The sequence below is a fragment of the Opisthorchis viverrini genome, assembly GCF_000715545.1.
Source record: "Opisthorchis viverrini unplaced genomic scaffold opera_v5_96, whole genome shotgun sequence".
Classification (NCBI taxonomy): domain Eukaryota; kingdom Metazoa; phylum Platyhelminthes; class Trematoda; order Opisthorchiida; family Opisthorchiidae; genus Opisthorchis; species Opisthorchis viverrini.
Genome location: NW_008751749.1, coordinates 550,534 through 565,187, shown reverse-complemented (window position 1 = coordinate 565,187; position 14,654 = coordinate 550,534). Strand labels below are relative to the sequence as shown.

The following is a 14,654-nucleotide window of genomic DNA, read 5'->3' as shown; positions in this document are numbered from 1 at the left end:
ATATATATATATATATATATATATATATATATATATATATATGTACATGTATATAGTGATGAGAATCATTGTCTGTGGGCACCATCCGCACCCCGCCAAGCAGGGGTAAATTTCTTTCTTTCCTAGGTAAACCTGAACAGAATATTCAGGAGTCGGAAACAAAACTGTTCAGACTATGTGCCTTATTTCCCTTATCGAGAGTATGAGAATCATTGTCTGTGGGCACCATCCGCACCCCGCCAAGCAGGGGTAACATCATTTCTTTCCTAGGTAAACCTGAACAGAATATTCAGGAGTCGGAAACAAAACTGTTCAGACTATGTGCCTTATTTCCCTTATAGTTCGAGAGTATCCATTGTCAGATGCAGTAAATTACAGTGGTTTAACTCACTTTTCTAATTAAATGAGGTAATTTATTTGTTTCGGGACGTTATATTACATCCGGCTCAACGACAGCCGTAATCACAGGCTCACATGATTAATATCTGAGAGGAGATAGTTCAAACCGATGAAAGCTTTATACAACTTCAAAACGTTTTTTCGGTAAATACAGAGAAATAAGAAGTTGCAATCAAGGCTGACGATTAAGTAAGAAAGATTGCCTGTAGATCCTCTACTACCAATGAGATATCGGGCCGTATAAGGTGAAATGGTATTAGGGTAGGCCCTGGTGAGAACAGACACCAGGTTAAATTTAAGCCACGTTCTAAAATTCTAAAATTAAAAATATCACCGATCAAAATGAGGTGAATAGGTTGTTTGGTATGCAAAAAAACGCAGAAAAAGGTTTGGGGAAGAGTCAACGAATCTCGAAGCGTGCCATAGAGGCCTTACGGGACAATACGTAGAATGTAAGAAGACACATACGATTGTGGAATGGTCTGTGGGGACTACCTTGGTCCGCAAAATACTAGTCGTCTGAATTATTCAGTGTACGGTGACCAGGCGAAACTCCTCTAGGGAGTGCCTTTCAGGGTTCTCATGATGTCATTGGGTCGACACCCTACAACACGTGGAAAGACCCGTTTGACGAACATCCACTATAAGGATGAGATCAAACTTGTCGTTTGACTCCAGTCAGTACACATATGATGAGTACTACATTTTCGGGCAAAAATTTCTTCATTTCGATCCTTTATGTTTAGCAAGTAACATCAGCAGAGTAGTCCGAAAATTCCCCAGGTGCATTTGAACGACCACATTGGTGCTTCTTGTAAATTTTACGTGGACCTAACACTCGGGCATATTTTGATCATCGTCCCTAAAACACGCAACAGCTATACATCTTAGTTGAAATTAAATATTATTCAACGTTTCTACGTTCAAACTGTAACGACCCTATTCTTTTACTCACTGCGAGAAAACTGTTTACCCACCGAACACTTCAGTCAATCAACAACTTGGTTGTTGTTTCTTGTGAGAAAATCTATGCACTAGTGCTGTAAGTGGTACTTTGTATGAGTTAAAAGTACGAGTGTTTGTCTGCGGTTGGTCCAACAACAATTCAGAAAAACCGTATGAAAAAACCGTATGTGTCATTCATTAGGATGTGCCAATGACGCACTGGCGTTATTGGTTACCACAGCCAAGTCCTTTTCTCTCTGAAACCATGACCAAATTGGAATTTTGTCTACCTTACTCCGTGAATCTCAATGCAGTGTGGCCTGTACCAACCAACCTTCATGAAAACATTTGAACCGAAGAGGCTCAGGCAGTTTGGAAACGTCATGTGTTTGTGTGCATGAAGTGACTTTTGGCGGGTGTTGCTTTGTAAAATCTCACAGATCAAGTAAGAAAGCGATCGTAGTACTGCCTCCTATAAAAAAATTATTATATTATATTATATTATATTATATTATATTATATTATATTATATTATATTATATTATATTATATTATATTATATTATATTATATTATATTNGCGCATTATAGGCTGATAGGTTGGTTCAAATCCACACCACACTTGAACGAGAGTTGAAGTGATGCAAATACTCCTTTTGCCCAAACAGCTGTTCCGAAAAAAGCTTGTGAAAATATGGCAGGCAAAATCTACGCCATTAGCGGTTTTGATGAATCCGATCAGGCAGTCCTCACGCAAGTACGCATAAAATACACGGGGTTCTCGGTGAACATGCAAAGATTCGTCTACATTTCAAACCTAAAATTAAAGGGTCCAGCTAGCACGGACTTTTTTGTGAAAATTAGCAATCAAGTAATACAAAAGTCTAATTTTTGTGGAGCCTTTTTGCAGAGAAACTTCGCTTTCTAGCTATTCCCTAAAGAGTACATAAATGATTTGCTACAATTCATATGGGTGTTTGCAACGTGGAGTGATTTTACTGTGATATCGCGTGATATCATATGACCATTGTTTATTCAGGTAGACAATTTGTCTCCACCTCAGCTACCGTATCAGAATCACCTCACATCACACTTCACTGTTTGGTCGAGACTAGTTCGCCCGCTAACTTCCACAATGATATTACTGAATTTACAATTAACAAAGAAGTTAGCACACAAAGGTATCAACGCTTGATTCTTCACAGCGAACGGTGCAGCGTACATAAGAATACTGTCCAATTTTGGCAACGTTACGATCAGACTGGGGTTTCAAAAACTAGATTCATCGAAGAAACCATCCTGTTGGTGCGCATTTCAGTGAATCTACATGATTTTTGGCGTTTCCGATGCCATCATGGCCATTTCTTATGAAATTAGACAATCAAAACCATTCTGCCCTCCGGTTTGGCGGACAATTCACAACGGCAAATCGTAAGACGCTGCCTAAACTCTAAATTCATGCTTGCGGATGAGCGGACTGAAATAGTAGACAAAATCGTCTACCTGGACAGCTGTCAGTCAAGGTACTGTAGTCAACTAGCATTGCCCGAGTCTCACTGGAACACCGAATCAGTAATACTAAGGTATGTCGAAGAATTCCCCGAAGATATAACTCGCGCACGACGTACAAAATGACCACACTTCATCATTGTTGCTGGCGTGATCATGTGCTCCGCGTGCAAGTCGACCGACTTCCTCAGAGTGTCATTTTTGCACGACTACGCAAGGAGAGCCACGCAAAAGGGCCATTAGATGTCAAACAGTGACTTGCTAGCGAGTTGTGAAAGCCATTACCAGCAAACTCAGCTGCGCTGGTCATTGCCATCTTCCTGAATGGGTGGAACACGTCCATCGTCGCAGACATTTTAAGACATCCTAGTCGCGCCCTCATTGAAGCTCATGCATTCGAGTTGTTACCTTCAATGAATGGTTCCCTCTAGATCTCTCTCTAGGCCCACTGACATCCATGTGTTCATACTGGCTACCACGTACGATGCGTGGCTGTCTACCCCCTCCTCTGAAAATCACCGGTGCACGAAACTGTGGAAGCTAGAAATACCGTACGGCAAGCGCGGGTTTTTACAGCTAATGATGATTATAGTGACCACTCATTTCAAAGACATCCACAGCCAAGTTTGTGCAAGCCTGTGTTTTTTCTCGGGGCTGAGGTTCTGGACTTGAAAAAAATTAACCCCTTCGAAGAAGCCGTCCCTCACGATCGGAAATTCAACAGATGCAAGGAAATACCTCTAGTTTCTTTTGGTCAGTCAGACGTGTCTGATAAGATTCTACTTAATCTGACAAAGCTTGAGACCCACTTAAGTCAGTTACTTCAGTTGAGGTGAGTGGGGCTCTTTCAATTCGTACAACTTAAATAGTCCGTTCTGTGTACATTCTTCATAAGTAGACATTAACGCAAATATCGTTAACCAATTTTTAGCTTGAGACAGCCCAACTGACACACATGTCGTAGCATTTTGTTTGAAGTTGCAACATCCGATCTCAGAGAAATATCATGCCATTAGGTTCATTTGTTGATCCCAATACATCTCCTAGGTTTAATTTTCACTCCAATCTTTTACTTTATGTTTGATCAGCAAAGTATGTTTCATCCCGATAAAATTACCGAATGCATATCACCCCGCAAGGATAGCGCACAGATACCTGCGTATCAAGTCAAAATGAAATCAAAACGTCGCCAGTGTGATGGGCTTCTACCTATATGAAGCAACCAAAATTGCTCTACTACAAGGAAAGATTTGTAGGTTTTCACTTTCGTAAGTCAAGGTGCATGTGGAATAAAGTGTATGGATAGAACAAGTAGAATAAGATGAAATTGATTTCGTTTTGGTGTTTTTGGCGAAAAACGTTGTCCTTGATGTTTACGACACTTCTTTTGCTTAGTTGAGCGCCTCCATATAGTCTATCTAACCAGAATTCATTGTGGCTTCACTTAAAGCGATGTTGTTCAGGCAATACAGAGAGATTCAGTAGGATGAATTTTCCAAATGACGCCTTTCTTGTTGGAAGACGTTTCTACCAGGAGTTCACATTGCACTTGACTAAAATCCGAGGTATTACGATATGGTTTCTGAGGTTAACCAATTCAACTATCTGCATTGGGATATGATACTTGGTGTCACGTGCTTACGACCAGCTTCATTGATCTGGGAACAAAATAAAGCGACATTTAAGTCAACACATCTATTTAGTTTTACCCATAACAGCGGAATTTGAGGATTCTCGCGAACTGCAGCTATTAAGGAAAGTAATACAGCCGTACTGGGACTGATTGGCAGAGTCTAGAAAAGCGGGGTTTTTTTAAAAAAAAACAAATATTGTTAAGCACCATCTTAGGAAATTTACATCCCTTTCTCCAAAAGGTTGTTCTCACCTTTTTCTCATAAAATTGGCCCCGTAACTAAGATAACTATGCAGGAACAAGGCATACGACTGAAGTGAGCTTCCATAATCTTCGCTTGATTTCGTTCGTAGTGATAATGGGAAAACATTTGTCGAATTTCGCGTTTTCGGTTCGAGTTCAAAAGCAATCTGCATGCTGGCACCACCGAGATCAAGCATGCCATATGTGGATTTCCTTTGTTTCTCTGAAATAACAAAAGACCAATCATCAATTGAAATGAATTGTGCATATATGTAACTTTTACCTAAAACTTTCTTCACCTGATCCTGATGACCCCATCGGCTCTCTAAATGAAGTGCATTATATCGGATTCAGTGAACATAATATAGAAACTTGCTTGAAATTGCTGAATTTTACACTTTATTCTGTTGACATTCACCTGTGAAAGCTACCAAATGAGATTTAAATTTCAACATAAATCACTGATCAAACGTAGAGACAGTACTTAGTTTGCATAACTATTCAAGTAATTCGTAAATTATATACGAGCTTCGTATAGGTCACGGACAAATTTCAGATTCCATAACCAACATTAATTTAGCCCATTACAACCTCAGTGGCTGACACTCCAGCTTAACTGTGGGATAAACGTATTTTGAAGGGTTATAAGTGTAATATTATTGAGTCATGTCAGTCGGTTGATGGAGTTGTTCTTCCCAGTGTTTTCCCCTTGTGGCGAGACTTAAAATTGCCTTGGGGTTTTTCTTAATCAGGCACCGAGTTTTCTTCTCACGGTAGCACATCTCCAGTAAGCATACAGAATTCTTCAACAGCACCAGTGGTGGCAGCCCAAGGATCACCTGCAGCAACGCGTCGGCCGTAAACCCTTGTTCACACTTGTCCAGGTATATAAACACCTATCCATCAAAAACGATAAGCAAAGAGGAGGACAAAAACTTGGTATAGAAATCTTGGTGGTTGCAAAAATACCAAAGAAGGGCGCCTATATCTTCGCACATTAACAAACTAAACATCTAAGCATCATGTCAAAGTAAGGTGTTATAAGTGGAATCGACACAACGTCCTTTGCAAACCTTACTCAGACCAAGGTTAGTGCAAAAAATAACCCAATGTTTACTTGTAACCCAGGGAAGAAGTGATGGTTCGGTCCTCAGAGTATTGGTTGAGTTTCACTTTTGCTGGACATCCGATTGTCACGAAAATTGCCGCAAAAATGAAAAAATACAGTTTAGTCGTAATAAAACCCATGCAATTTCTGCACCCTATGGCCTGCCGCCCAAAACCCTTTTGATAGCATAGGTTTGGGCGAACCATAGAGCACCCTTTGGTATGTAGGACCGGGTGTCCCAATCGCCCAAGGGCACTGGTATGGCAATCCTAGTCCTTCGAAAAGTGGTAGCTCACAAACGACTCATGTGTGTGCATATGCTTAATATCCCATTAGGACACTATTGATCAGATGGTTTGCGGTATTTGAGGTCCTCGTAAGAATATGAACAAACTCCAAATCGTATTGCGTCGTCTTTTGTCTTGGATGTTGCTACATTTTGAAGTAATTGACGAGGCAAGTGGTCAGGGACTGTTTGGGCTTTAATTCTCAGTACGGCGACTCACTGCCGTGGCTTTGTCGGCTGCTCATCTGAGAAAACGCTTAACAATCACATATCTTTATGTGAAGTTTGAAATTAGTGTCGACTGCTTAGAATCGTTGATGAGAAGTCACACAATTTAAAAATGTAGAAGCATGCGAAAACGAGAGACCAATTCCTACCTACTGTTTGAAGGATATTTTTCAGACGTATGGCCGTCGTTAGAAACAATAACACAAGTTCTTCAACTTTTTCCTGGAAGTCATTCTGAATTCTTGACTATCTCCCTTGGTATGGCTTTTTTCATCGCAAAACAGTAAATACAAGGTAGTGCTGATAGCGTTACCTGCTGCATGCCTATAAAAAGCTCAGTGCAATATTTCACACGAGTGAAAGTAAAACGTTGCAGTACACAAGTGTCCTAGTTTGTCTTTAAAATCGTTTTCATGTCAATTTTTTGCCACTCCATAGTCTACTTGTAAGTCATTTACCCCCAAAACCCACCAGCACCATGATAGTTCCTTTATACGTTCAAACTTGCGAGTGGCTTATTACAAGACATGGTTGCCAACCGACTTTAGTGGCGTTCCTATCGTCAGTTTCTATCCAGATGGCCTGAGTGCATGTCTGGACGTGTAAGCACCTTGGAATGATCGTTGTAAGCTAGCAATAAGTCGTTTCCCTGCCCACCTTTACTCTATTTTTACAGCAAGGCTTTCAAATAAATCATGGTTGTACGGCAGTAAAGCATCGGTGTTGAACACTGATGTCATGCAGATAATAATCCTCAAACAGATTTTAGACTCATAAATGGCAGTCACAAGTCAGGAAGCCCACTTTTACCCTATGCTGTAAAGCAGAATGTTCTTAATGGCCATGATTATTCATCAACTTTACCTAGGTTTTCTTACAGATGAAACAGGCTAGTGAAGCCTTCTTACCTCTTTGTATCATATTCTTGTCTGAGGTACCACAAACTGTTTTCTAAGACAATGGATGTTTGTACAGTTTATGCGATATTCATGGAAGTTTATTCCTTGAAAAAATACCAAACCTTCACCAACTTCGGTTTAGGATAACGATTCAACATTTTAGTGGCAGTCGTTCATCCCAAAGAAAGTACACGTCCAAAACGCTGAAGCCGGTCAGTTAAGCTGGGTACATATAGGAAACTTCTTATCTCTCGAAGTACTCACTCTATGCGTATGTCAACATAATTCAAGGTTCACGGGGCACTAAAAGAACGTCGAGTGGGAACGCAGCTACGATGATTCATCGATTACACTGGTTAATTGCGTGGAATGTGTAGCCATATATGATAGACCAATAATGAGTTTACTCAAGACCTCAAGCTGGCTCTTAACTATGTATAAAAATAAACCCCACTAAAACAAAAAAGGTGTGCCTTAAATTTTCAAGTCCTTCGTTATAGTGTCCAATGACTTACAAAACCCGCGAGAGCTTTTCTGCCGTAATAAGTGGCTTTTGTCTGTCTTATTCAACTTTCTCCTCGAAATCGGCATAAAATGTCCCATCAAAAGATTACGAATCCACTTGCCGAAAATAAACTAGACGGAATATTGATATTATTCACTCATACAATTGACAATATGTTGCTATAACTCTGTAAGGACTACTTAGAAAGGAAGTTGGAGACTGGTTCTCTGTACCGGCAAACTTTTAAGATGAAGAGTCCAGTTCTTAGGATTTTTGACAATCTGAATCCTCTTGATGGTTATTAGTAAGATTTTTGAGTCTACTAGTTGTCCACGACAACTTAGTAGTCTTGCAAGACGTGACTGTTCTGCAGCAGCGGGCTTCATTTAAGCATGTAAATACGGTTACCAATATATACAAAGCACACTCTACCGACATCACAGAACCTTGTGGAATAGAACACTGTAAGAGGGCCAGGAGATAGTTTTATACTGTTCACTCTGGAGTATGTGTCTTAGGCATCAGTAGAGATTGGGTCAAAGTTCAAACTGAACATCAGCTGATGAAAGCACGTTTTCGACTAAATGAATCTCAGGTAAGCACTGAAGATAGTTCGTATGTTAAGGAGTGTCAATCGAAGGATGTGTACTTCATACTATTTTATGGCATTTGGATTGCACCTGTCTGGGCTTAAACAACTTGACGTGAATTAAGGACACACCAACAGGTTGCCGTATAAGGAGGATTGTTATGATTTATCTACTCAAAAAATCAAACCTGTTCAAGCGAGCTGAACAAATCAGTTTGAATAATACTTCGACAACACTGACGCATGTCAAAACAACATCTAACGAACAATCTTGTCCTATTTTTACCATTTATAACACAAGGTCTATGGGGAAAAGGCATACGGTGAGCCACTGAGAAAAAGCGCAGCTATGGTCCACGTGAAGTCAAAAATATCCAAGCAAATTCCCTACTTTGACTCACCTAAAATTATGCACGCCATAAAATTCCCTGCTGCGTATCTCTAGAAATCAGTGTCCGTGGAGACATATTGTTACTTGCTTCTAGCAGTCACCTCGGTAGTATTAACGTCAGGAGAGTCCAGAAGTAAGCGCCACTGATGAGTCACAAACCGCACAAGTGAAATTTAGCCCGAAAATATCGTTCGGAAGGATGTTTGAAATCTGTCGGTTTGATACCAGCTGCACAAATGATGCAAACTATTTTTACCATCTACGTTTAAAATTTTATCGAGGAATATGCTGCTAAAGTGACAAACGTTGATCACGAAAATGACACCTATACCAGTCAAACAATTCTGAGTCACCAAAAGCCAAAAATTGTGAGTGTCGCTGAATTGTTGACTTTTTAGCAAAACCATTGAAGCAACATCTCATTGTGCATGAAAATCCAACTGAAACTTACCATACTCATCCCGATCAAACCGCTGGAGGAGATAGTTAACCGCGATCCAACCGAAGAGGGCTTCTTCGTCTCCTGAGATTGTTCTCGCATCTGTATTGGCGAATTCGAATGAATAGCGGCTTCTTATTTCTGATCTCACATTCCTCCATATTAAACATTGATATCTGCATCCGAATTTAAACGCAACAAAGCGCTGACCTACTTTGCGGAGAGCAATCTCATCCCGGCTGTGGCAAAAACGTATACATGCGTCCCACTGAGATACGATTTTGGAATTGCGCTCTCTGCAAAGTCTAATAAATCATCTATGTGTTTTCTGGCATCTTTCGGATTATGTGCAAAACTGGACAGTCCAGGCGAAGTTTTTTTTACTACAGGCCTCCCGAACTCATCTTTCAGAAGTTCTGGACTTTTTAAACCGCTTCCATCGCGCCAGGTATATACATATACACGTGAACCACTACTTCCTAAACTCTGTTAGCTGAATGCTAATCTGCTCACCTGCGTCAACGATAACTACATATTTCATGTCTCCTGGTATGACAAGTGCATGGGCTACGGTCATTTGCAAAATGCATATTAACAAATCCCTGAGAAGCATGTCAGTGGAAGGTCGTTCCTCTATTTTCCGGTGTGCGAAGGGTCGCATGCAATTTTTATTACATGATTGCAAGGTTTATATAGAGCGCATGCATACAGACAACTGCTCGATATCAGCATGACTAATCCATATTGGCTGGGGTTTCAAGGTCAGGCAAGGAACGCTGATGTCAGTTTGACAGTGCAAACGGACAAGGCCTGAGTGTCATAGTTTCATGAGTTCCGTGGTTCTATGGGTTTCATGGGTTTCATGGGTTCCACGTGGTCAGGCCTACAGGGGCCATTGCAGCTTTCTGTCAACGAATTTCCGGGCGGGTCAGTTTTCCATATATCAACGGCGATTTTTAGAGTACCAGTTACCGAATGGTGGGAAAGCACCGTTGCCCATGAAACCTACACAACTTACGTAATTTCCTGTCTCCAGGATCACGTTCGCTGGACTGGCTAGTAAAAATGGCTAGGACGTCCTAAACTAGACGGCTTTTCACAGTATCATGCCACTCATAGCAAAAATATTATTAATCCTCCAAAGGCCAGTGACATTGTTAAGGACCATCGATTACAACCAATGTGTTCTCCTTATTTCAGCGGAAACCTGATGTGCGGTTTTCAGTGTAACATGTATAAGCGAAGTCAACAAAGTCAGCGCAGTCGCATATGTATACCAAGATACACAGAGCAGAGAAACCTGGCATCTATGAGGTGTCTTTAGTGGGAACAAAATTATCACTTGCACTGCCGCCTACAGTTGGGCTGGGTGATGTACATGGTGCGTGCAACATTGTTCATGATCGTGGTGTGTCAGCTTCATCGCGAGAGAATTATTAGGGAACCTTAACATGCTTTAAGAATATGTGTCTGAATCTCAATATGGAGTCACAAATTATGCCTGCGTGCAAAGATGCCATTGCAACACAGTAATGTAGAAATGGCAAACCTTGGCCCTGTCGTGAATGAAACGTCACCCATGGGTGAGTTGATACCAAAAACATCTTGCCAAAAATGTGGCATAGTTATTGGACGAAAAGGCAAAACAATAATTGGAATGAATAAGCCACTCCGCTGCTATAAATTGCTACCCCTGTGATTTGCTTGAAGCAACAATCGCCCGCAATGCCAGCTTAATCAGAGTATGCTCTATTATTGACCCACCTTCTCCCTGAGGCAACGTATTCCACGTTCCTTCCAGCTGGGTCCTTGTCTCGGACCACAATATCCGCTCTGTTTGGGGGGTGATGCTTCGTCTTGCCTGGCCCTAACCAACATAAGCCAAACAAAAGTCGGAGTTCACAATGCGTGAGGTTGTATTATACGCCAGGCAGCCTATTAATCTTTCGCACACATGACATTGCAGTGCGTCTCCCTTTTGCTCGGCACCTCACACTCCATCACCTTTTGGAAATGGTTCACACGCTCGGGGAATTTTCGTTCTGTTCCCATCGTCCCAACAGTAGCTGCCATCTAATTTGCCCCGCCGGGACCTGTCATATCCAGCGGCTGTTTGCTGCTTGTTCAAAGGTTGTATTATACGCCAGGCAGCCTGTTAATCTTTCGCACACATGACATTGCAGTGCGTCTCCCTTTTGCTCGGCACCTCACACTCCATCACCTTTTGGAAATGGTTCACACGCTCGGGGAATTTTCGTTCTGTTCCCATCGTCCCAACAGTAGCTGCCATCTAATTTGCCCCGCCGGGACCTGTCATATCCAGCGGCTGTTTGCTGTTCGCTTGTTCAAAATCGCTGAGTGTGTTTACTGGCCTGCCTTTTCCACGACCGGATGAGATACAAGGGAGCTGAATTTCTCTAGTAATGCACAAACCTTAATTATGGCTACCAAGTGGCATGCCACTTAAAATCTGGATGCAAGCCCGAGATGTGCGAACCCCGAGTGGCGGTTGGTACATATTGCAGGAGGGTCGCTGTTAGGCAGGAATACACACGAATCCCGCTATACCGCACGTCTTTAGGCGCCGCTACGGCCGATAAGCCTGGCCCGCTCGAGGTTGGCCCAGAATTCGGGACGCTTTCCGATCCGGCATCAAGACGAGATCTGATTGGTCAACAATCTGGACCGAAATGCCAAACATGACCCAGTATTGGCCAAATGCCGGTTGCCAGTGGCGCATCCAGAACGCATCAGAAATTCCAGAAAGTTATAACCGCTTACGCTGTACAATTGTTCTTGACTTCGTTTTGGGCATTAATAGACCTTGTGCACCTTTGGTGGTTGTTTTGAAGTGAACGCTAGCTTGGGAGGCTCAGACCGAGAACTAAGCTGAGGAAAATACCGTTACAACAGTTGCCCTGTTGCATTGCAACATAGTGTATTTGTACGCCCACCAATACGGTAGTAGGAGTGTTTCCCCATCGCCAGTGGCCCCGAGGATAGCCCTCAATTCAGAAAACCAATACAAGTAAACCGTCATTTAATGCTCGTTGCTGATGGGCTGGACTCGTCCCGGTTGTTACACTCATCGTGTTGTAAAAGCAGAAATTCGTAAAAAAAAGATGAGATATCCTGAAAACTCTGCGATGCCAACGGCTTACATCACCATGCGGAACTGTGACTGCCTTTATCATAATTGGGATCGTACCGAATCAAAGTCCACTTTGTCCACCAACCAATCCACATGCATCTACCTAGCACTCTCAGGAGTTGACGCATACAACGATATATATACACAGTTATACGCATGAGTTTCCTAATTCTCCGCTACCAGTATGCGCCCCTGGTGCCCAAAGGCTTTATTTTCGCCACGCACTACTTGTTAACTTAAAGCTGATAACAGCACTTCTCCCACTAATGAATCTTCTCCTTGCATTCACTTACTCTCTAGATTATGGGGCTGTGCAAATCACGTAACTCCCGTCACATAAACCAGTACATCATTCCGCAAGTCCACTCCCGTCAGTCTATATGCGTTTGGTTCCCCTAGGCGCACCACCTCTCTGTGCGCTTATATCGGTTTGTCCTAGATCTCTTGCATTTTATTACCATATATTATGGAACTCAGCCCCTGAATGGCCACTGGTCTACCAAGTGCAAAGCCATCCCTATCCTGTATCATTTGGCCAATAATAATAATGTTTATTCCTAACTTATGAGTGGCATACCGTTGGCATGATCATGCCTTTACAGTCAGAACACGGCACGACTGGGGGATTTGCGGGTAGTGTGGATTCCGCGAGAAGGGGACAATATCATGAATAGTGAGAAGTATTCGAGGAAATAATAATAACAGGTTTCTTTCGCAACTTGTAGGGAACAATGGGCATGAGACCCGACTAACTCAAATACTCAGTCAGCTGACATGAACTAAAACAGAAAAGCATTGCTGGCCACCAGTGGCCTTGGGCGGTTAGGAAAATGGCCGGACTTGCAACGAGCAAAAGTGGAGGTGGAGGCTGGATAATTCGAATTGGGGGAACATAGCAGGTTTAGTCTCAAAAGTATGGTGCAATCTGAGAACAAGCAGACTTATTGAAATCACTCTAATTGTGGTAGGGCACGCCATCATATGTGACGTCCCTCAAACTCATTAGACTTGTGGCACAACCACTAACCCACTGCTACGCACCACCGCACTCCACAATAACGCACTGATGATGTAACATCCGTTATGTTGACAATGAAATTCCCCACGTTTATTATGCCCCCATTTGTAACCCCCGCCCCATTTTTGTGTTTAGTGTGTATATATGAACTGACGTTTGTTTGTCCTTACCACTTCACCCATTTGGCCTTGAGGTCATCCGGCCATTTGTATCTGACTTTGCACGTGTGACTGTCGCACGTTGGAGCCTGTTTGCTCCCTTGCTTTGCACTTTTGAAGTCCAAGCGGACTGTTTGTTTTGGACGCGTATCTACTGTCGAGGTTTGTACAAATTGTGAATTTCTCTTACCCTAATAGTACCGTATAGAAACCCAGCTCCGACTTTGTTTTGCCTACCCGGAGGTTCTGGTATTACGCGTCACTCGAAGATACCGTTCGACCGTTACAGTACTCGACATCTTACGTCGTCTTGTTTGAAGGAAAGATGTCAACCTTTGGAACAACTGTGAAGGAAACCGGATCCAAGGACACGGAAACGATTGAAGCTGCGGAGGAAACAGTTGCAATGCAGTTTGCTTCGCGCCCTGGTTCTTGTAAGTCACTTTGTGCTTCTAGTCGTAAAGGTAGTGTAGCTATGAAAGCTTTAAGGATTGCTCAGCTCCAGGAGTACCGGGTTAAGCGGGAGGTCGAACTCCAGCGGGCTCTCTTAGAGGCGCATAGCAAAACTGAGTTAGCCAAAATTGAGCTAGAGGCCGAAGAGGACTCACCAGATGAAGTCTGGGAACCAGTGGCCCTAAATGAACGATTAGCGGGGTACGTGAAGCAATGTCAGACAGGTGAAAGACCATTAAGATATGCTGATGATATCAGAGGGCCAGAACCAGCCATCTCCGTCACTCCAGCATCAGCCACTATGGACCTACCAAAGGTGGAACTATCATACTTTGATGGTAATCCGTGTCATTACTGGAGGTTCACCCGCCAATTTGAGTTATATATTGAGAGCAAGGTGCAGGACGCCGGTCAGAGGCTCCTTTATCTGATCCACTACTGTCAAGGCGACGCGAAAGCGGCCATTGAAGAATGTGTGATGCTTCCGCCGGAAGTAGCATACTCCAGGGCACGGGAGATTTTACGCAATCTCTTTGGCCAGCCTCATATTATCGCTCGCTGTCTACTAGAAAGCCTGTTTCGTTTTGCACGACAGACCACTGGAGCAGCCAAGTCCTTGTCGGACTTGTGTATAAAAATGCGCAGTTGCGAAATTGCGCTGACGCAAATGTGTTACGTCTCAGACTTGCACTCACTAGCGG

General features: G+C 42.6%; 2 protein-coding genes across 2 annotated transcripts in view; one reads left to right on the top strand and one right to left on the bottom strand.

The window, feature by feature from the left end:
• Positions 1-9,834, bottom strand: part of T265_05129 (hypothetical protein) — a gene marked incomplete at both ends in the record, with an annotated part of 45,075 nt that extends 35,241 nt beyond the window's left edge. Inside the window, 4 exons of the mRNA XM_009170053.1 lie at positions 4,738-4,951; positions 9,186-9,349; positions 9,388-9,652; positions 9,687-9,834. Of these exons, the coding sequence (XP_009168317.1) occupies positions 4,738-4,951; positions 9,186-9,349; positions 9,388-9,652; positions 9,687-9,834 (791 nt within the window). The remainder of the gene's footprint in view (positions 1-4,737; positions 4,952-9,185; positions 9,350-9,387; positions 9,653-9,686) is intronic.
• Positions 1-11,876, top strand: part of T265_05128 (hypothetical protein) — a gene marked incomplete at both ends in the record, with an annotated part of 68,669 nt that extends 56,793 nt beyond the window's left edge. Inside the window, one exon of the mRNA XM_009170052.1 lies at positions 11,755-11,876. Coding sequence (XP_009168316.1) covers positions 11,755-11,876 — 122 coding nt within the window. The remainder of the gene's footprint in view (positions 1-11,754) is intronic.
• Positions 11,877-14,654: the final 2,778 nt, after the last annotated feature.